Source organism: Mandrillus leucophaeus, unplaced genomic scaffold (genome assembly GCF_000951045.1).
Source record: "Mandrillus leucophaeus isolate KB7577 unplaced genomic scaffold, Mleu.le_1.0 Scaffold237, whole genome shotgun sequence".
Taxonomy (NCBI): domain Eukaryota; kingdom Metazoa; phylum Chordata; class Mammalia; order Primates; family Cercopithecidae; genus Mandrillus; species Mandrillus leucophaeus.
In genome coordinates, this window is record NW_012102443.1 from 203,705 (window position 1) to 226,065 (window position 22,361).

General features: G+C 39.9%; 1 protein-coding gene across 4 annotated transcripts in view; it reads right to left on the reverse strand.

Annotated features, from left to right (window-relative positions):
* Positions 1 to 3,474: 3,474 nt before the first annotated feature.
* The window catches only part of ZNF140 (zinc finger protein 140), a 24,052-nt gene continuing 5,165 nt past the window's right edge, over positions 3,475 to 22,361 (reverse strand). For 2 of the 4 annotated variants that reach the window (XM_011982209.1, XM_011982207.1), the window contains one exon: positions 3,475 to 5,655. In XM_011982209.1, coding sequence (XP_011837599.1) covers positions 4,514 to 5,578 — 1,065 coding nt within the window. In that variant the 5' untranslated portion in view covers positions 5,579 to 5,655 and the 3' untranslated portion in view covers positions 3,475 to 4,513. Of the gene's footprint in view, positions 5,656 to 11,051; positions 11,108 to 22,361 lie in introns of all 4 variants that reach the window. The other 2 variants (XM_011982208.1, XM_011982206.1) reach the window with 2 other exon arrangements.

Consider the following 22,361-nt stretch of genomic DNA (forward strand, 5'->3'; position numbering starts at 1 on the left):
AACTTATTTCTGTAATATTTATTTCTCCCTTTTTTTGAGCCAGTGTCTCACTCTTGCCCAGACTGGAGTGTAGTGGCACAGTCTCAACTCACTGCCACCTCAACCTTCTGGGCTCATGTGATCCGCCTACCTCAGCCTCCTCAGTTGCTGGGACCACAGGCATGTGCTATCACACCTGGATAATTTTTTTATTTATATTTTTTGTAGAGATGGGGTCTCACTACATTGCCTAGGCTGGTATGAAATTCCTGGGCTCAAGCAATCTTTCTGCCTTTTTTTTTTTTTTTTTAAAGAATTGTTAACATACCAGATAATTTTTTTTACAGTTTTTGCCACTTTGTCTGTGTCCTGCCTTTTAAAGGCAGACTTTTTAAACTATTGCTAAGGACTTGGACCCTTTCTTCCAAATCACTGGTACCCAATATGCAGGTTTTGGTACCTCTTTTTGCTCTGAAATTTCTTGGATCTCTTCAGAGGGATTTAACAAATTTCCTGTCCTTTTTCTTTTTCTTTTTCTTTTTCTAGTTTTGTTTTGTTGAGATGGAATATTGCTTTGTTGCCCAGGCTGGAGTACAGTGGTGCAATCTCGACTCACTACAACCTCCACCTCCTGGGTTCAAGCAATTCTCCATGCCTCAGCCTCCACAAGTAGCTTGGATTACAGGCATGCACCACCACACCCAGCAAATATTTTGTATTTTTAGTAGCGATAGGGTTTCACCGTGTTGGCCAGGCTGATCTCAAACTCCTGACCTCAAGTGATCTGCTTGCCTCAGCCTCCCAAAGTACTGGGATTACAGGCATGAATCACTTAGCCCCCTGTCCTTAGAAACATTGAGGTATCATAGAAAATTCTTTTGGGCACATCACAGCAACAAAAGTTAACCCAGCTTTACCTATTTGTGAGTATCTTAAGTTTCCCAAAGCATTTGATTGTTGCTTTCCAAAAAAATACAGAATTGTGGTCATTCTCCCACAACTGTTCTTTACTAATACTGCTCTATCCCCTTTCTGCATTCATAGTAACTGCTTTTTCCAATGCTGAGGATTAATCTTCTGGGAGAGTTCTTTTAAAAAAAACTTTTTTTTCTGAAGCGTAATACATAATAATACATAAAGGCATGCAGCTTTACGAATTTCCCCAAATAGAACACACTTAACTAGCCCCCAGATTATGAGAGCCAAATTAATACTTTTACTACTTTCACAATGTTCCCAGACTCATCTTTTAACCGTCTTCCTCCTTTCTTGTGCTATTGTTGTGCTATTTAGTTTGATGTGTATTTTATAATCCACCAGATACTCTTACGTAAAGTCAATATTTCTATCAGAGTTGTGACAAACTTTGAAGGTCCAGAGAGTAAATATTCTAGGTTTTGCAGGCCATATATGGTCACTGTTGCATATTCTTATTTTTCTAAGCAGCTTTTTAAAGATGTTAAAATCATTCTTAGCTTAAAGGCCTTGATTTGGTCCATAGACCATAATTTCCCAACACCTGACTTGTATTTATAAACATATTTACCCCTCCAGTGTTACTTCTTTATTTCTGCATTTCCAAGTTTCTAAGATTTCATACTGCCTGAAAAACTAGTATTTCTTTCAGCATAAGCATGCTGCCATGTTTCCTCCATTGTTTTTATTCCGAAACATTTTTATTTCTGAAGGATATTTTAGCTCAGTATGAAAATAGAAGTTAGCAGTTTTTCACAGTATACATATGAGCCCCCTGCCCCCTACCGCAATAGTCTTTCTTAAAGGGACCTGCCTCTCCCTCAGTTGAGAATATTTAAGACTGAACTGGCTTCAACCATATGTCAGATAGTACATTTGTGGCCTATCCATTTATTTCTAGGAACCCCATGATCATTTAGCCATTGCCACCTCTATGGTTAAAATTCTCATTACCAGTGCATCCCCTGGACTCTGGTGCGAATTTTACCCAACCCCTCCCATACCAAGATCCCATGATCTCTACTGAAATTGGGATCTTACTTTCATTATAGAAGTTCTGCATCATCTACAGTCTAGAGAGGGTAGGTACCACACAGTTGTCCAAGGATAGTGGTACAATGTATTTCTTAATACCCTGATGGGAGCGTCTTTTGGCCTTTCTCTGGCTAAGGGAACAAAATGAACATAATAATAATTCATTCTAATATTTACATCTCCTTCTAAATCAGGGGTATCCGATCTTTTGGCTTCCCTGGGCTACACCAGAAGAATTTTCTTGAGCCACAATAACTGATAGCTGTCATTAGTGTTCATGTATTTTATATGTGGCCCAAGTCAGTTCTTCCATTGTGGCCCAGGGATGCCAAAAGATTGGACACTGGATTCCATCCAGTATGACTTTTCAGATACCTAAGAAGATTTTGCTACACTCATTACAATGGTAGTTTTCCCACAGTGTAATTCTCTGAAGTAGGTTCAAAATGCTGCAGAAAGTCACTCTACATTCATTTATACAGTTGCTTTTTCTCCTACAAGAGTATTAAAATGTAAGCATTGCATTGTAAATGAAGGCATTCCAAAATCATTGTTTGTGTCACTTTGCTCAGTTGGAGATTGCTCCAAAATAAATGTTCTCAATGTTGGCTGCACTAAACAAAAACTAGAGCGCAAAGATTTGATGTAGTCAGGGGTTGGCCAAGTTTTTCTGTAAAGGGCTAGATAGTAAATGTTTAGCCTTTATGGCAGTATATTAAACTCTTCAGTTGTAGAGGTAAGGAGCCATAGACTATGTAAATGAAATACCTGGCCCATGGGCTGTAGCTTGATGACCTCTAATATAGTTCATGAGGTGCATCCCCACAGAGTAAACAGTAGGAAGGAGAGTAGATGTGGAGCAGATAATGGGAGAAATCCAGTATACCCTTAAATAAATAAATAAATTTTTCATATCCTAATATTGTTGACAGTGTAACTTGATTTTTACCCTGATACAAACCATTGCTGCCTGAGAAAACCAAATCAAGTATTACATACCCATATGTAGTAAGGCATGCTGCTTGTATTTGACTGTACACTATTGTAAGATAATCAGCCCCTCCTGAACAACTCTTACGGAAAGTTGAGAAGCTACTAAATGTATGTACCAATATGGCATGCCAATGGCAGGTTTGAAGAAATATACTTCCAATAATGTATTTAGAACTCTAGTTCATGTAAATAACGTGTTTTTGGGCTAAAACTTTTATAAATTTCAGATCTTACAAAACTACTTGTATTTAATAACACCTTCTACAGATGTGCCCTCAATGCAGCCATTAATGCTAAATTCATTCCTATTCATATTCTCTACTTCTCTTTCTACAAATAAAATTGCTTACCTTCCTCATTAAAGCCAACTCACCCTGATGGTGTGAGTTTTGCCAGCTGGGCAGCTGATAATGCCAGAACAGTTTTAAACACATGCTTACAAAAGAGTGGTTTTACTGTACATGGAACAAAACAGGAGGAGTACCTTGGTAATTTTCTGTGATGTATCTTATTTATACTTATTTCACACTGAATAACAACTGTCTATAGTCAGATTCAAGGATAACTGTCAGTTAGCATTACCTTAAATCCAAACTCGGTCTGAAAGTTAAAACCATAAAACACCTAAAAACACTTCTAGTTATGTTTGTATGTTTCAACAAAAAAAACACTACTCTTTTTTTTTTATGTCAATATTGTAGTTACACTTTCGGAATCACATGCTGTGGGAAAAAATCAGCAAGCAGAAGGTTTATAATAAACCAAAAGATTTATTTATAACATTTTCTGAATTCACTTAAAAAACAAAAAGCAATCCCCCTTCCCTCAAAATAGAACCCTTTCTCACAGATTCCATCCAGTATGATTTTTCAGATATCTAAGATGATTTTGCTACACTCGTTACAATGGTAGTTTTCCCACAGTGTAGTTCTCTGATACAGGTTTGAAATATTGCAGTTACTCTACATTCTTTTATACAGTTGCTTTTTCTCTTACGAGAGTATTAAAATTTAAGTATTGCATTGTAAATGAAGGCATTCCCGAATCACTGTGTTTGTATCACTTTACTTAAACATGAATATCCTGATCTCCAAAGTACATCTTTGTAAAGCTCATCCCTTGCCCATGCATTCTGTCCTGGTTGACAGTTGCAGAATGAGGGCTAATAATCTCTGGCTTTCTCCAATCTATTGGATATGTATTCTTTCTTGGTAGGAATTTATACATGTAGAGTAAGGGAATCCTACCAAATGAAGTCTTCTCAATATTTCCAGATGGAAGAAGAATCTTCTCAACAATATCGATTTCACCTTGTTATTAGAAAAAAGAAAAAGAGCGGTTATTAATGGCTTTTCCACATATTTCTGGATTTTTTTCCTCCAGGATGTTGAATAAATTGTGGGCCATATTACTTCACATTCATCACTCTCACATAAGGCTTCTTTCCAAGAATTCTCCGAAGTAAAAGTAAGGCATTATACTTCTTTAAAAAAAATTTCATACATTCGTAGTTTTTCTTTGCAGTGTAAATTCACTGGTGTTCAGTAAGGAATGAGTGGTAATTAAATGAATTTTCATATTCAAAGGGGTTGTCAAGAGTGTGTGTTCTCTGATGTTTAGCGAGATTTGAGCTCCAGCTGAAGGATTTGTTGCATACCTTACATACATAGGGTTTCTCTCCAGTATGAGTTCTCTGATGTAGAATGAGGGAAAAGCTCCGGCTGAAGGCTTTATCACATTCAGCGCATGCATAGGGTTTCTCTCCAGTATGAATCTTCGTATGTTGAATAAGGGATGCATGCCAAGTGAAAACTTTACCACATTCATCACATTCATAGAGCTTTTCTCCAGCATGAATTCTCTGATGTTTAGTAAGGAATGAGTGACAACGGAAAGCTTTCCTACATTCATTACATTCATATGGGGTTTTGGTTGTATGGATGCTTTGATGTCGAGTAAGGTGTGAGAAACGGCGAAATGCCTTCCCACATTCAATGCATTCATAAGGTTTCTCTCCAGTATGTGTAATCTGGTGGCGAATGAGTTCTGAGCCACTGCTAAATGCTTTCCCACATTTCCTACATATATATTGTTTCTTTCCTATATGAATTCTCTGATGTCGAGTGAGGTTGGAGGCACGGCTAAAGGCCTTTCCACACTCAGTACATTCATAAGGTTTCTCCCCCGTGTGCGTTCTCTGGTGTTCAATAAGAAATGAAAGGTAACTGAATGTTTTATTACAATCCTTACACTCATGGGGTTTCTTTCCAGTATGTATCATTTGATGTTTCACAAGGTTTGAAATCTGGCTAAAGGTTTTGCCACATTCCTTACATGCATATGGTTTCTCTCCAGTATGAGTCCTCTGGTGTAACACCAGGGAAAAGCGTCGACCAAAAGTTTTTCCACATTCATGGCATCCATAGGGCCTCTCCACAGTACTGATATTCATATGTTGAGCCAGGGCTTCTTGATGAGAGACTGTTACTTTCCTAATACATCCCTTATTTTCTTGCAGCATCTCTGTATGATCCTTGCATTTCCAGCCTCCTTTAAAATTGGAATACACAGGGCCTTGACTTAGAATTCTTTCCATGATCAAATACTGGGATGAGTCATCATAAATGACATTTTTTGGTAAAAAGTCTTTGATCTCACCACTTGACTCTGAAACTGAAAGATAACAAAAAGAAGTGAATGTTCATTTTTCCTGTATCGAATAAAATAAGGCCATTTCTCCCTTCTTTAGCAACAGAATGAAGTTTTTAAAAATCATATCAGTAACAGCTTTCACAGCTGTGACTGAAATCTTGAGTAGTATGCCCAGAAGAACTTAAGAAAAGATCAAATAGAGATAGAGATATAGGTAAATAAGGAGAAAGAGCAAATATAAGTAATTGAAAGAGCGGGGAAAACAGAGCTATCAGAAAGATAAGTATTTGTGAAGAACAGGTTGCTAGCCTTCGTCACTACCATTTAAATGGTACTTACTGCCAGAATTATCTAAAAATGGCAATTTCATAATGCTGCTACTAAACACTGCAAGTGTTCATCAGATTGCACAAAGACATTAGATTCTGTTCATTTAGTGCCTTTGGAACATCTTACAGTAACTTACTCTAAATGAAAAAAAAAAGCAGTTTCTCTGAAAACTAGCCTATGATCCTCACTCCAACTCTACCCTCTGAACTATTATGAAGCTCATATTTGATACAATTATGTCTTTTCTGGGACCTATTTGAGGGTGGAAGGTGGGCGGAGGGTAAGGATTAAAAACCTATCGGGCATTATGCTGATTAGCTGGGTGACAAAATTATCTGTACGCCAAACCCCCATGACACACAATTTACTCATGTAACATGAGTAACCTTTAACCTAAAATGAAAGTTGTAAAGAAAAATACAGTGTCTTAATATCAAATGTGTTTGCCAAACATAAGCCCTAATTTTCTCCATGCTAAATTTTAACAATGGACTTCATCATTTTTAAATGGGAACAGAATTTTGAAATAATATGAAATGTCTCCTTAAAAATACATTCATACTCTTGGCCAGGCGCAGTGGTTCACACCTGTAATCTCAGTACTTTGGGAGGCCAAGGCAGGCGGATCACGAGGTCAGGAGATTGAGATCAGCCTGGCTAACACGGAGAAACCCTGTCTCTACTAAGAATACAAAACATTGCCGGGCACGGTGACTCACGCCTGTAATCCCAGTACTTTGGGAGGCCGAGACAGGCAGATGACGAGGTCAGGAGATCAAGACCATCCTGGCTAACACAGTGAAACCCTGTCTCTATGAAAAATACAAAAAAATTAGCTGGGAGTAGTGGCAGGCGCCTATAGTCCCAACTACTCAGGAGGCTGAGGCAGGAGAATGGCGTGAACCCAGGAGGTGGCGCTTGCAGTGAGCCAAGATCGCGCCACTGCACTCCAGCCTGGGCGACTGAGTGAGACTCTGTCTCAAAAAAAAAAAAAAAAAAAAAAATTAGCCGGGCATAGTGGCATGCACCTGTAGTCCCAGGTACTCAGGAGGCTGAGGCAGGAGAATCGCTTGAGCCTTGGAGGTAGAGGTTGCGGTGAGCCAAGACTGTGCCACTGCACTCCAGCCTGAGTGACAGAGCGAGACTCCATCTCAAAAAAAAAATTCATATCTTTAGGAAACCTACACTTAAGTGTATAGCGGTAAAAGGCCATAATATATAAAACCTATTCTCAAATGTTTCAGGAAAAAAAATCATACGTCAAATGATAAGGCAAATGGGTATAAGCAAAGATGAATGTGGGCATTCTTTGTACCAACAACTTTTACATAACTTTAAAATTCCCAGTAACATCTAAAAATGTATTTTTCATTTCAGTCAAATGTACATTGACACTTTGGGAAAAATGTTATCTGTTATCACTCTCACTGTAAGCTTTTAAGGAAAAGTAGAATGTACATTTCTTTGATGAAGTATTTAATTCATATCTCAACAGTGGATCAAGATCTGTACCTATACAGTAGGTACACAAGATACATGAAAGATTAAGATAGGGAAGGCAGTGAGACAGCTATTAAAATAATTATGTCAATACAGATAAAACTTTAAATTCCTTTCTTGCCTCTTCTTTAAACCAACTCTGTGTCTACTGAGTACCTAAATAAGAGCCCTGTAGATGTAACGTGAGGAACTGAGGATAGAAATAAGGAAAGAGAACACAGAAGAAAATATTGATATAAGACACAAGAACACGCTTATTATACTTAGGGTAAAAATTGTATCAAAGACCAGAGATCAGATATAAAAATCCACTGCAGTAGATAAGGTTTCATCTAGCAGTCCTTCAAGGAAATTTGTTGGGAACTGAAATATACTAAGTGAACCTGGACATTTAAAAAAAAAAAATAGAAAAAGCTGTTGGGGCCGGGTGTGGCTCATGCCTGTAATCTGAACACTTTGGGAGGCTGAGGCTGGAGGATCACTTGTGTCCTGGAGTTTGAGACCAGCCTGAACAACATAGTGACAAAGTGAGACCTGTGTCTTTACCAAAAAAAAAAAAAAAAAAAATTTAAGCATAGTAGTGTGCATCTGTACTTCTAGCTACTTGGCAGAGTAACGTGGAAGGACTGCTTGAACTCAGGAATTCAGGCAACAGAATGTCACCCTGTCTTTAAAAAAAAAAAAGGGGGGGGGTTGTTGGACAGGTACAATGTTATCATTAGATATGAAGAATAAGCTCAAGTGTTCTCTTGCATGGTAGGGTGATTATAGTTAATAAGTATCTTTCAAAATAGAAGAGAGAACTTTTTAATGTTCTTGTCACATAGAAATGATACACGTTTGAGATAATGGATTTGCTAATTAACTTTATATGATCACTATACAATGTATACATGTATTGAAACATCACATTGTACTTCATAAACATGTACAGTGATTGTGTCAATTAACAAAAAGAAAAAATGGGGTTAATTCCACAGATTTAGTGTATTATTTGCCATATGATTTCTCACAACAATGAGAGTAAAAAAACACAATCAAGAAAACAATGTTGAAGATATAAAAGTAGAATGCTAATTACATGTCCCTTCACTTCCCTTCCTCAATCACCTCACCTCTTCCCATCTCCTACTATACCTCCATACTCTTTTTAATAGATGCCAAATGGATTTGAGGAAATTCAGTGCTTATTAAAAGCCTATAGATACAAGGTTTCTTTTTATCATTTTTTTTAAGAAACGGAGTCTCAGCCGGGTGCAGTGGCTCACGCCTGTAATCCCAGCACTTTGGGAGGCTGAGGTGGGCAGATCACTGGCTAACACGGTGAAACACGTTTAGTAGAGACAGTGAAACCCCGTCTCTACTAAAAAATATAGAAAGTTAGCTGGGCGTGGTGGCGGGCACCTGTAGTCCCAGCTACTCAGGAGGCTGAGGCAGGAGAATGGCGTGAACCCGAGAGGCGGAGCTTGCAGTGAGCCAAGATCGTGCCACTGCCCTCCAGCCTGGGGGACAGAGGGAGACTCCATCTCGGGAAAAAAAAAAAAAAAAAAGAAACAGAGTCTCGCTCTGTCACCCATACTGGAGTCCAGTGACACAATCTTGGCTCACTGCAGCCGCTGCCTCCCAGGTTCAAGGAATTCTCCTGCCTCAGCCTCCCGAGTAGCTGGGACTACAGGCACACACTGCTACGCCTGGCTAATGGTTTGATTGATTCATTGATTTTTGTATCTTAGTAGAGACAGGGTTTCACCGTGTTGCTCAGGCTGGTCTCGAACTGCTAAGCTCAGGCAATCTGCCCGCCTCAGCCTCCCAAAGGGCTAGGATTACAGGCATGAGCCACCAAGGTTTCATTCCTGATGTAATAAAGGATTCATTTGATAAACCAGCAAGTAATATACTCAAAGGAAATTTTTTAGATGTATTCACTCTTTTCTTGGGAAAACGGCCCAATATCTTCTGTCGCCAACGTTATTTAAGATCAATACAGGAAGAAGGAAATTATGGAAAATGATGGCAGGGAGACTTGCAGTTTCCAGTCTGACTTACAAGGATCTTAGAAGTCACTACTCTGTCCTAACAACAAGTGAAAAGTTGAACAAACTAAACTCTTGTAAGATCCCTCAGAGAAGTGCAGTAACAGGGCAAACAACTGCCCCCAAAATGAGACAGGAAGATACGGTGAGTGACAGCGCACCAGAAGAGAAACCCACAAGCAGAAACCTCTGCAGGAACCAGTGCTGGGACAGGAGAACTTGTAATTGATGAATAGCTGGAAGCTCAGTGTGGACAAGTCTGTGGTTCAAAACTCTAGTCTTGGGTGTCCCTAGGGTTCTGTGAGTTTTACCTTCAGGAGCTCTATCCTGTTTTCAGAGTGAGTATTGGAGAAATCTTCCCCTGTGTTTTTGGAAGGGCTAAGATAAAAATAGCCATTTTTTAAAATAGACCAGAGTATTCCATTCTTAACAAGGCCTGCCCTCAGGAGAAAATATTTTACCAGAGCCTAACCTACCCTTGGGAAAGGAAATACCAAACTCTAGCCAGCTCTAGCCTTCCACTAAGGGAACGGGAAATATCCTACTCCAGCCCCTTCTAGCCATCCTGTCCCACATAAGGTGGGGAAAAAAAAAAGAACTAAGTTCTTAGTCCAGAAGCACAGGCTTACCATAATTTTAAGATTACAAAATGCTTCTCTTCCCCCAACACCTTACCACTACATTACGAAAGGCAGTTTCTTTTACTCAGTACATCATGTCCACCCTTCAACATAAAATTATGAGGTATATTAAATGGCAAAAAAAAAAAAAAAGTTTGAACAGACTGAATAAGCATCAGAATCTGAGACAGATATGGTAGGGAAGTTGGAATTATCAGTCCAGGAATTTAAGAAACTATGATTAATACGCTAACAGTTTTATTGAGAAAAAGTACACAAGATGCAAGACAAGATGGATAATGTAAGAAATGAAAATTTTAAGAAAGAATCAAAAAGAAATACTAGAAATAAAAATTCCTGTAATGAAAATAAAGAATGCTTTCAATAGGCTCATGAGTATTGTGTGTGGGTATCTCAATAGAAACGTCCAAAACTGAAAAAGAGAGAAAATATTGAGGGAAAAAAAATTATCCAAGAACTATGGGACAACTGCAAACGGTGTAACATATGCATAATAGAAACTCTAAAAGAGAAGGAAGAATCGAAGCCGTATTTGAGGAAATGATGATGGAGAATTTCCCCAAATTAATGTCATAAACCAAACCACAGATCCAGGAAACACAGAGGACACCAAGCAAGATAAGTGCCCCCTCGCCCCCCACAAAAAAAAAAAAAAGCCTGCAATTAGGCATATCATATTCCAATTTCAGAAAATCAAATATAAGGAAGAAAGAAGGGGGGAGGGGGGAGGGATTGCACTGGGAGTTATACCTGATGTAAACGACGAGTTGATGGGTGCAGCACACCAACATGGCACAAGTATACATATGTAACAAACCTGCACGTTATGCACATGTACCCTACAACTTAAAGTATAATAATAATAAATAAATTTAAAAAAAGAAGAAAGAAGTAACAGGAAACAAAACCTCACCTATAATGGGAATCACAGTAGTCCTCTCATCTGCAGTTTTTCATCATTTCAGTTACCTTTGTTCAATATTTAAAAGTATTAAATAGAAAATTCCAGAAATCGTTCATGTTTAAACTACACCGTTCTGAGTAGTGTGATGTCTCGCACCATCCTGCTCCATCCCACCCCGGACGTGAATCATCCCTTCGCCTGGCATATCTACACTGCGGATGCTACCCACCCGTTAGTCACTTAGTTGCTGTCAGATCCCCTGATGCAGTATCGTAGTGCTTGTGTTCAACTGACCCTGATTTTACTTAATCATGGCCCCAAAGCATGAGAGTAGCGACGCTGGCAATTCAGATATGCCAAACAGAAGCTACAAAGTGCTTCATGTGAAAATGTGAAATTTCTTCTCCACTTAATAAGGAAAAACCCTCTCATATGCTGAGGTTGCTAAGATTACAGCAGAATGAGTCTTCTATTCATATGAGGAAGAAAAAAAGCAATTCAGCTAGTTTTGCTGTTGCACCTCAAACTGCAAAAGTTACAACCACGGTGCAGAAGTGCTTAGTTAAGGTGTAAAAGGGCCAGGGAAGGTGGCTCATCCCTGTCATCCCAGAACTTTGGGAGGCCAAGACAAGGGGATTGCCTAAGTGCTTGAGGCCAGAAGTTTGCAACCAGCTGGGCAAGACTTGAGTACCCATCTCTAAAACAATTTTTTTTTAATTAGCCAAGTGTGGTGGCATGCACCTGTGGTCCCAGCTACGAAGGAGGTTGAGGTGAAAGGATCACTTGAGCCCAGGAGCTTGAGGTTGCAGTGAGCTATGACAACACCACTGCACTCCAGCCTGGGTGACAAAGTGAGACCCTGTCAAAAAGGGGAAAAAAAAAGGAAAACGGAAAAGGCATTACATTTTTGGGTGGAAGACATGAACAGAAACATATTCTAACCAATGGCAATGAGGTTCAACACCACCTGCAGTTTCAGGCATACATCGGAGGTTTTTGAAAATATCCCCTGAAGATAGGGGAGGACCACCGTACATCAGATCTTCTCAGAAACCATGAAAAATAACAGAGTGGAGTAAAATATTTAAAGTGCTGAGAGGAAAAAAAAAAAACTCTCCAGCCCACAATTCTGTAGCCTGTAAGATTGTCCTTCAAAAGTGGAGAAATTACTCTCTTACAAAAAATAAAAGTTTTTTAAAGGAATCTCTTGCCAGTAGACCTGCCCTGAAAGAAATGTTGAAAGAAGTTCAGAGAGATGGAAAATGATACACGTCAGAAACTCAGACCTACATAAAGAAAGGAATACCATTTAAGAAGAAATAAGTAAAAGTAAAATAAATATTTTATTTTTTTAAAAGACAGGGTCTTGAGTGTCTTGCTGTATTGCCCAGGCTAGAGAACAGTGTTGGGATTATATCTCACCACAGCCTCAAATTCCTGGGCTCAAGCACCTCCCACCTAAGCCTCCCAAAGTACTGAGATTACAAGTGTGAGCCACTGCACCCAGCCTTATTTTTCTTATTTTTAATTAACCTCACAGACAATAGTTTGTTCAAAATAATAACAATGTATTGGCCGAGCACAGTGGCTCACGCCTGTAATCCTAGCACTTTGGGAAGCCAAGGTGGGTGGATTGCCTGACATCAGGAGTTTGAGACCAGCCTGGAAAACATGGTGAAACCCCATCTGTACTAAAATACAATTGGCCAGGCATGGTGGCTCATACCTGTAATCCCAGCACTTTGGGAGGCCCAGGCAGGCAGATCACCTGAGGTCAGGAGTTTGAGACCAGCCTGGCCAACATAATGAAACCCTACCTCTACTAAAAATACAAAAATTAGGCCGTGTGCAATGGCTCACGCCTGTAATCGCAGCACTTTGGGAGGCTGAGGCAGGCGGATCACGAGGTCAGGAGATTGAGACCACAGTGAAACCCTGTCTCTATAAAAAATACAAAAAATTAGCCAGGCATGGTGGCAGGCGCCTGTAGTCCCAGCTACTCAGAAGGCTGAGGCAGGAGAATGACGTGAACCCGGGAGGCAGAGCTTGCAGTGAGCCAAGATCGCACCACTGCACTCCAGCCTGGGCGACAGCGAGATTCCATCTCTCACTCCAGCCTGGGCGACAGCGAGATTCCATCTCTCAAAAAAAAAAAAAAAAAAAAAAAAGCCAGGCGTGGTGGCGTGCACCTGTAATCCCAGTTACCCAGGAAGCTGAGGCAGGAGAATCTCTGGAACCCAAAAGGCAGAGGCTGCAGTGAGCCATTGCACTCCAGCCTGGGTGACAGAGCAAGACTCCCACCTCAAAAAATAAATAAAATATAAGGCCGAGTGCAGTGGCTCACACCTGTAATCCCAGCCCTTTGGGAGGCCGAGGCGGGCGGATGATGAGGTCTAGGAGTTCGAGACCAACCTGGCCAATATGGTGACACCCTGTCTCTACTACAAACACAAAAATTACCTGAGCGTGGTGGCTCGCACCTGTAGTCCCAGCTACTCGGGAGGCTGAGGCAGAAGAATCGCTTGAACCCAGGAGGCGGAGGTTGAAGTGAGCTGAGATGGTGCCACTGCACTCCAGCCTGGGTGACAGAGCGAGACTCTGTCTCAGAACTATATAAATAAAATAAAATAAAATACAAAAAATTAGCCGGGCGTGGTGGCGCACACCTGTAGTCCCAGCTACTCGGGAGGCTGAGGCAGAAGAATCGCTTGAACCCAGAAGGCAGAGGTTGCAGTGAGCTGAGATAGTGCCACTGCATTCCAGCCTGGGTGACAGTGCGAGACTCTGTCTCAGAACTATATAAATAAAATAAAATAAAATACAACAAATTAGCCGGGCGTGGTGGCGCACACCTGTAGTCCCAGCTACTCGGGAGGCTGAGGCAGAAGAGTCACTTGAACCCAGAAGGCGGAGGTTGCAGTGAACCGAGATGGTGCCACTGCACTCCAGCCTGGGTGACAGAGCGAGACTTCGTCTCAAAAATAAATAAATAAATAAAATAAAATAAAATAAAATACAAAAAATTAGCTGTGTGTGGTGGCACGCACCTGTAGTCCCAGCTACTCAGGAGGCGGAGATAGGAGAATCACTCGGACCTGGGAGGCAGAGGTTGCAGTGAGCCAAGATCACGCCACTGCATTCCAGCCTGGGCAACACAACAAGACTCTGTCTCCAAAATAATAATAATGTATTTTATGATTGTAGCTTACACATAAGTGAAATGAATGATAACAGTGATACTAAGGACTGGAGAAAATAATAAGAAATATTGTATTATAAGGTACCTGCACTACATATGAAGTGGCACAGTATTATTTGAAAGTAGGGTTGGATTATTTATAAATGTAGGCTGGGTGTGGTGGCTCACGCCTGTAATCCCAGCACTTTGAGAGGCCAAGGCAGGTGGATTACTTAAGGTCAGGAGTTTGAGACCAGCCTGGCCAACATGGCAAAACCCTATCTCTACTAAAAATGCAAACCACTAGCCAGGCATGGTAGCATGCGCGCCTGTAATCCCAGCTACTCTGGAGGCTGAGGCAGGAGGATCCTTTGGACTCAGGAGGTGGAGGTTGCAGTGAGGAGAGATCATGCCCCTTCACTCCAGCCTGGGCGACAGAACAAGACTTCATCTCAAAAAAAAAAAAATGTATATTGCAAACTTTAGGACAACCACAAGAAAAAGAAGTATAATCAATATGCTAAGAGAAGAAGAGAAAATAAAATCATGTAAAATGCTTAATAAAAAAACACAAAAGAGGGCCGGGCACAGAGGCTCGTGCCTGTAATCCCAGCACTTTGGAAGGCCGAGGTGGGCAGATCACCTGAGGTCAGGAGTTCGAGACCAGCTAGCCAACATGGTGAAACCTCGTCTCTACTAAAAATACAAAAATTAGCCGAGTGTGGTGTTGGGCACCTGAAGTCTCAGCTACACGGGAAGCTGAAGCAGAAGAATCGCTTGAACCCAAGAGGTGGAGGTTGCAGTGAGCCAAGATTGTGCCACTGCACTCCAGTCTGGGCTACAGAGTGAGACTCCACCTCAAAAAAAAAAAAACCACACACACACACGAGGTTAGATGTGGTGCCTCATGCCTATAATTTACCCAGCACATTGGGAGACTGACGCAAAAGGGTCTCTTGAGCCCAGGAATTTGAGACAGCAGTGTGCTATAACTGTATCATTGCAATCTATCCTGGGAAACGGGGGGAGACCCTGTCTCTAAAAAAAATAAATACTTTTTTTTTTTTTTTTGAGACAGAGTCTCGCTCTGTCGCCCAGGCTGGAGTGCAGTGGCGCGATCTCAGCTCACTGCAACCTCCACCTCCCGGGTTCATGCTATTCTCCTGCCTCAGCCTCCCAAGTAGATGGGACTATAGGCATCTGCCACCACGCCTGGCTAATTTTTTATACTTTAGTATAGATGGGGTTTCACCATGTTAGCCAGGATGGTCTCGCTCTCCTGACCTCGTGATCCGCCCGCCTCGCCCTCCCATAGTGGCAGGATGACAGGCATGAGCCACCGCACCCAGCCACAAAATAAATAAATTTTAAAAATAAATAAAAGTCAACAGTCTAAATACACTAACTTAAGACACTGTCAGAGTGCAGCACAAAACAAGACCCAACTATATGTTGTGTACAAGAAACCTAGTTTAAATATGAAGATGCATATAGATTTAGAATAAGTGAGTAGAGAAAGGTATACTATATACTAACACTTATCAAAAGAAAGCAGGAGTAGCTAAATTAATTTCAGACACAGTAGACTTCAGAGCAAGGAAATTTCAGACACAGCAGACTTCAGAGCAAGGACAATATCACCTTCAGAGCAAGGTTAAAGAAGAGCATTGCATAATGATAAAGGGGTCAATACTCCAAGAAAGAATCATAAAAATCCTTAGTGTGCATGTGCCTAACAACAGAGCATCAAAATACATTAGGCAAAGCCTGATAAAACAGTAAGGAGAAACAGATGAAAGCGCTATTATAGTTGGGGACTTCAACACCCCTCTTTCAGAACTGGACAGATGCAGCAGGCAGAAAATCAGCAAGAACATAGCTGAACTTAACGCCATCAATCAACTGATATCAGTAGACTACTTCATGCAACAACAGATTACACATTCGTCTCCAATTCACAAGACATTCACCAAGATTCTTAGTCATAACACACATCTTAACAAATTTCAAAGAATAGAAATCATACAATGTGTGCTGTCAGATCACAATGGAATGAAACCAGAAATCAATAACAGAAAGATTAAAAGGAAAATCTCAAAACACATGGATACTGAACACTACACTTCTAAGTAACATGAACAAGAAATCTAAAAAGAAATTTTAAAATATTTTGAACTAAATGAAAACGAAAATATAGTGTATTTCAGTGGGATAATCTGGGATGCAGTGAAAGCAGTGCTTAAAGAAAAATTTACAGCATTGAATTAATGTATTAGAAAAAATGTAAATCAATCATCTACATTCTATGTTAGGAAATTTTAAAAAGAGCAAATTAAATTCAAAGGAAGAAGAAAAGAAATAAAAATCAAAGGGCCCAGGTGCAGTGGCTCACACCTGTAATCCCAGCACTTTGGGAGGCCAAGGTGGGAAGATCATTTGAGGACAGGAGTTCAAGACCAGACTGGATAACATAGCAAGACTCTGTCTTTACAAATAAAAAATAAAATATTTAGTCAGGAGTGTTGGCATGTGTCTGTACTCATAGCTATTTGGAAGCTAAGGGAGGAGGAAGGCTTGAGCCCAGGAAATTTAGGTTACAGTGAGCTATGATTGTGGCACTGCTTTCCAGCTTAGGTGACAGAGCAAGATCCTGTCTCAAAAAAAATAGGCTGGGTGCGGTGGCTCACGTCTATAATCCCAACACTTTGGGAGGCTGAGGTGGGTGGATTACGGGAGGTCAGGAGTTCAAGACCAGCCTGGCCAACATGGAGAAACTCCATCTCTACTAAAAATACAAAATTAGCTGGGCGTGGTGGCGTGCAACTGGAATCCCAGCTACTCGGGAGGCTGAGGCAAGAGAATCACTTGAACCCGGGAGGCAGAGGTTGCAGTGAGCGAGATCGTGCCATTAAACTCCAGCCTGGGCAAAAAGAAACTCTGTCTCACAAAAAAAAAAAAGCACAAATATTGATGAAATTAAAAATAGGGTATTAATACAGAAAAGCAACCACATCAAGCTAGTTCTCTGGAAAGATAATTAAAATCAAGCCTCTAGCCAGGCTAATTAAGAAAAAAAGATGTCACACATTATTAATATCAGCAATGAAAGGGGGCCTCAGTACAAATTTCATGGATATAAAAAGGATAATAAAGGAATACCATGAATAACTCTATGTCCACAAATTTGATAACAAAGATAAAATGGACCAATTCCTTGAAAGACATACATTGCCAAAGCTCACACAATAAGGAGAAAACTATCTGAATAGCAAAGAAATCAAACAAGGCTGCATGCGGTGGCTCACACTTATAACCCCAGCAATTTGGGAGGCCAAGGTGGGCAGAATTGCTTGAACCTAGGAATTCAAGACTAGCCTGGGCAACATGGTGAAATGCCGTTTCTGCAAAAAATGCACAATGAGCTGGGCATGGTGGAGTGTGCCTGTAGTCCCAGCTACTTGGGAGGCTGAGGTGGGAGGATCACCTGGGCCCAGGGAAGTTGAGGCTGCAGTGAGCCATGATTGCACCACTGCACTACAGCCTGGACAACACTCTGTGAGACCCTGTCTCAAAAAAAAAAAAAAAAAATTCAAATGAATAATTAATAACTTTCAAAAACAAAAGCATCAAGGTTCACTGGTAAGTTCTACCAAACATTTAAGGAAGAAATTATACCAATCCCCAGATGATAGAAGCAGAGGGAATAATCCTCACTCATTCTATAAGGACAGCACTGCCCTAATATCAAAACCAAAGGAATTATAAGAAAATAAAAATGACAGACCAGTATCTCTCATGAACATAAATGTAAAAACTCTCAACAAAATATTAGTCAATTTAATCCAACAATGTATAAAGGGAATTATACTCCATGACCAAGTGGAATTTATCCCAGGTATACAGGGCTGGTTCAACATTTGAAAATCAATTAATGTAAATTGTAATCCATTACATTAACAAGCTAAAGAAGTAAAATCACATAATATCAACAGAAGCAATAAAAGCATCAGCAAAATCCAATAACCAACCGTGATAAAAAAATAAAATCACATGATAATATCAATCATTCATTGCTGGTGGGAACACAAAATGGTACAATCACTTTGGAAGATATTTTGGCAGTTTCTTACAAAACTAAATATATTCTTACCATAGGACCCAGCAGTCACACTCCTTGGTATTTACCCAAATGAAATGAAAACTTATGCCCACACAAAAACCTGCACACACGTGCTTTATTCAAAATTGTCAAAACTTTGGAAGCAACCACGATGTCCTTAAGTAGGTGAACAGATAAGTCAACTGCAGTACATGCAGACAGTGGAATATTATTCAGTGCTAAAAAGAAATGAGCTATCAAGCCATGAAAAGACATGCAAGTAACCAAAATGCATATTACTATGCATTATTATGTGAAATAAGCCATTTTGAAAAGGTAAATTCCAACTCTCCAACATTCTGGAAAAGGCAAAACTATGGAGACAGTAACAAAAATCAGTAGATGCCAAGCGTTAGGAATGGATGATTAGGCAGAACACAGAGAATTTTTAGTGCAGTGAAACTATTCTATATACTACAATGGTATCTGCAGGAAAAAAATCTAGAAAGATTTAGAGCCTTCCTTCCTCCCTCCCTTCCTCCTTCCCTTCTTTCTTCCTTCCTTTTTCTTTTTTTCTTTTTTTTTTTAGACAGAGTCTTGCTGTCGCCCATGATCTCGACTTACTGCAACCTCTGCCTCCCAGGTTCCAGCGATTCTTCCGCCTCAGCCTCCCGAGTAGCTGGGATTACAAGCGCACACCACCACACCCTGCTCATTTTTGTATTTTAGTAGAGACGGGTTTCACCATGTTAGCCAAGCTGGTCTTGAACTCCTGACCTCAGGTGATCTGCCCACCTTGGCCTCCCAAAGTGCTGGGATTACAGGTGTGAGCCACTGCACCCAACCGTATTTTTATTTCTATAATAAAGATAAAGAGATATAAATATACAAATTCACTAACATTCCTATAGAGAAGCAATCTAGAAAAGAAACTGAGGAAAGTTGCTTAAGAATAACAACAGAATGGAACGATTTTACAAAGAAAATTCAATATTTTAAGAAGCTGTGCAGGTAACTCCTAAATGTCTACTTTAGTTCAGCATCAGCATCATCTGGTCATTTGTTGGAAATGCAAATTCTGGCTGGTCGGAATGCAGTGGAGTTTACAAGTCATTGATCACAACTAGTTATAGATTTCTTTGTTTCTCCATTCCCACTGCTTTTTTTTTTTTTTTTTGGACTAGCCAAAAAAAGAAAGAAATGCAAATTATTTGGTTCCACCCCAAACCTACCAATTTAGAATTTCCAAGGTGGGGCTTAGGAATATGCATTTGAAACCTCTTGAATATGATACTCAATTGCCTACTGGATTTATATATTCATATCCCACAGAAACCCAAAACTCAACAAGTCTCAATATAATCTTCTCCTCCCCTACCAACTTGCTGATCCTTTTTTTACTAAGGAAACAATCATACCACCAAAAAGACTAATGTCAACCACAACTTCTCAGTCTTCGTGTCTGCCATCTAGCCAATTGCCAGGTCCTTCTGAGTCTACTTCTTCACTTTATTTCCAATCTGTCTACCTCCCTCAGCTCCCTGGATACCTACATAGTTCAGGTAATGATTAGATCTACACTAGATTGCAGCAACAACTCTTAAATGGTAGCCCTGTTTACTTAAAATAATTCAGAGGAAAAAAAGGGGCAGGGGTAAGACAAATACAATAAAATGTTAATCATTAAATCTATAACTAAGGCTGTATAGATTTGAGCAAAGAGAAAAATGAAAGAGAATTGAGAACCTAGAAACATACAAACACAAAAATTGACATTTAACTAATTTCAAAACAGTGAGGAAAAGGGTTGATGTATCAATAAATGGTACTGTGATAACTGGATCTCCATACAGAAGATAGCAAAGTTGACTACTAACTCACATGACAAAATAAAGTGAACAATGGATTTAAATGTGAATCGCAAAACAAGTAGGCTTTTTAAAAAGAAAATATAGGAAGATGTCTTCATCATAATCCCTTTGTAGGGAAATATTTCTTAAACAGGCTAAAAAAATACTAAACATAAAGGAAAAGATTGATACATCTGACTACACTAAAATTAAGAATTTCTGTTCATCAAAATAAGCTATGAAGGTAAAACAAAATAAGCCACATGTGAAAGATTTTGAAGTACATATAATTAGCAAAGGATTTCTATCTAAAATATATAACTTCTACAAATCAATAAAAGAATCCAGTAGATAAATGAGCAAAAATCTTCAAGATGTACTTCGCAGATGGGGATACCTACATGTTCAATAAACATGTGAAAAGGTGCTCAACTTCATTAACAGCCTGACAAATGCAAGTTTAAACCACGAGCCACCACTGCACACCCTTCTGATAGGTGAAAATTATGATGCCTAACAGGCATTCACTTACTGTGTTTGTGGGAGTATAAGTCAGTCAAGGGTCTTTGGAAAACATTTTGGCATTATCTAATGACTTAAAGAGGTGCATTATCCTCCAACTTGGCAATTCCAGTCCTATATATAAACCACAGAGAAACGTGCCAATATGTATCAGGATACAAGCACAGTAACAACATTGCTTGCAGTATCTCTAAATGTGCAAAAAAGAAGCCCTCAATAATAGAAAGAATAAATTGTGGTATACTTACTTGTACAATGAAAAAAAAAATATTTTAACTTTAAAAAAAATAGGGTCTTGCTCTGTTGCCCAGGCTAGAGTGCAGTGGCACAATCACAGTTCACTGCAGCCTGAAACTCCTAGGCTCAAGTGGTTCTCTTGCCTCAGCCTCTCAAGTAGCTAGAACTATGGGCACATGCCTAGCTAGCTTTTAAAAATTTTTTGTAGAGACAGGGTCTCTCTTGGTTGCCCAGGCTTGTCTTAAACTCCTGGCCTCAAGTGATTCTCCCAACTCAGTCTCCCAAAATATTGGAATTATAGGCATGAGTCACCATGCACAGCCAAAAACATTTTAAAAATAATTTGGAGAAGCAAATCAATAAATACATTATAAATCTTTCTATATAAAGTTCACAAACACACAAACCTAAACTATAGTGAACACAAATGCAAACAGCTGATTAAACTATACAGAAAACCAAGGAAGCTACTTTACCATAAAAGCAAAGAGATGATTGGCTTTATTGGAGGATGAGGATGAGCACACGGAAGGCTTGCAAGAAACCTAGCAGTGTTGTGCTTATTGACCTTGGTCACATGGGTGTTTGCCTTATAGTAATTTATTAAGTACACATGTATGTTCATGCATTACTTCTGTCTGTGTGTGATATTTCACAATGAAAAGAATTTTCAAAATAAGATACTGGAAGGAACACATAAAAACTTCAAGAACTGTGTTAAAGTAGTAGAATCAGGCTGGGCGCAGTGGCTCACGCCTGTAATCCCAGCACTTTGGGAAGGCTAGGCGGGCAGATCATAAGGTCAGGAGATCGAGACCATGGTGAAACTCCGTCTCTACTAAAAATACAAAAATTAGCCAGGCATGGTGGCAGGCGCCTGCAATCCCAGTTACTCGGGAGGCTAAGGCAGGAGAATCGCTTGAACCCGGACAGCGGAGGTTGCAGTGAGCTGAGATGGTGCCATCACACTCTAGCCTGGGGGACAAGAGCGAGACTTTGTCTCAAAAGAAAAAAAAAAAAGTAGTAGAATTAGAGGCAACTTCTATGTTTTCCTTTTTCCTCACTTCCTTCGTACATACTTTTATCGGTTTTGTTATTTTTTAATTCAAGAAGGATATTTTTCCTCATTTGCTCCCACTAAACGAAGTTTCCCTACACCTGTTCCACCTCATGGCTTCAGCCCACATTAGTACCTCCTTTGCAAATCCTTCTGGACATTCTCCTAACGAACTCTGCAGCATTTCATATTAACCACCACTACTCTTCTTAAAGCTACAGCTCAGTTTTCATGGCACCTGTTTCATCAGTCCTAAGCTGCTGCCTCATAAAATGTATGCATTCCTCCTTTTTTCTCTAAAAATCAGTGTACCTCCATTAAACATCTGCTGTAGGCCGGGCGCGGTGGCTCAAGCCTGTAATCCCAGCACTTTGGG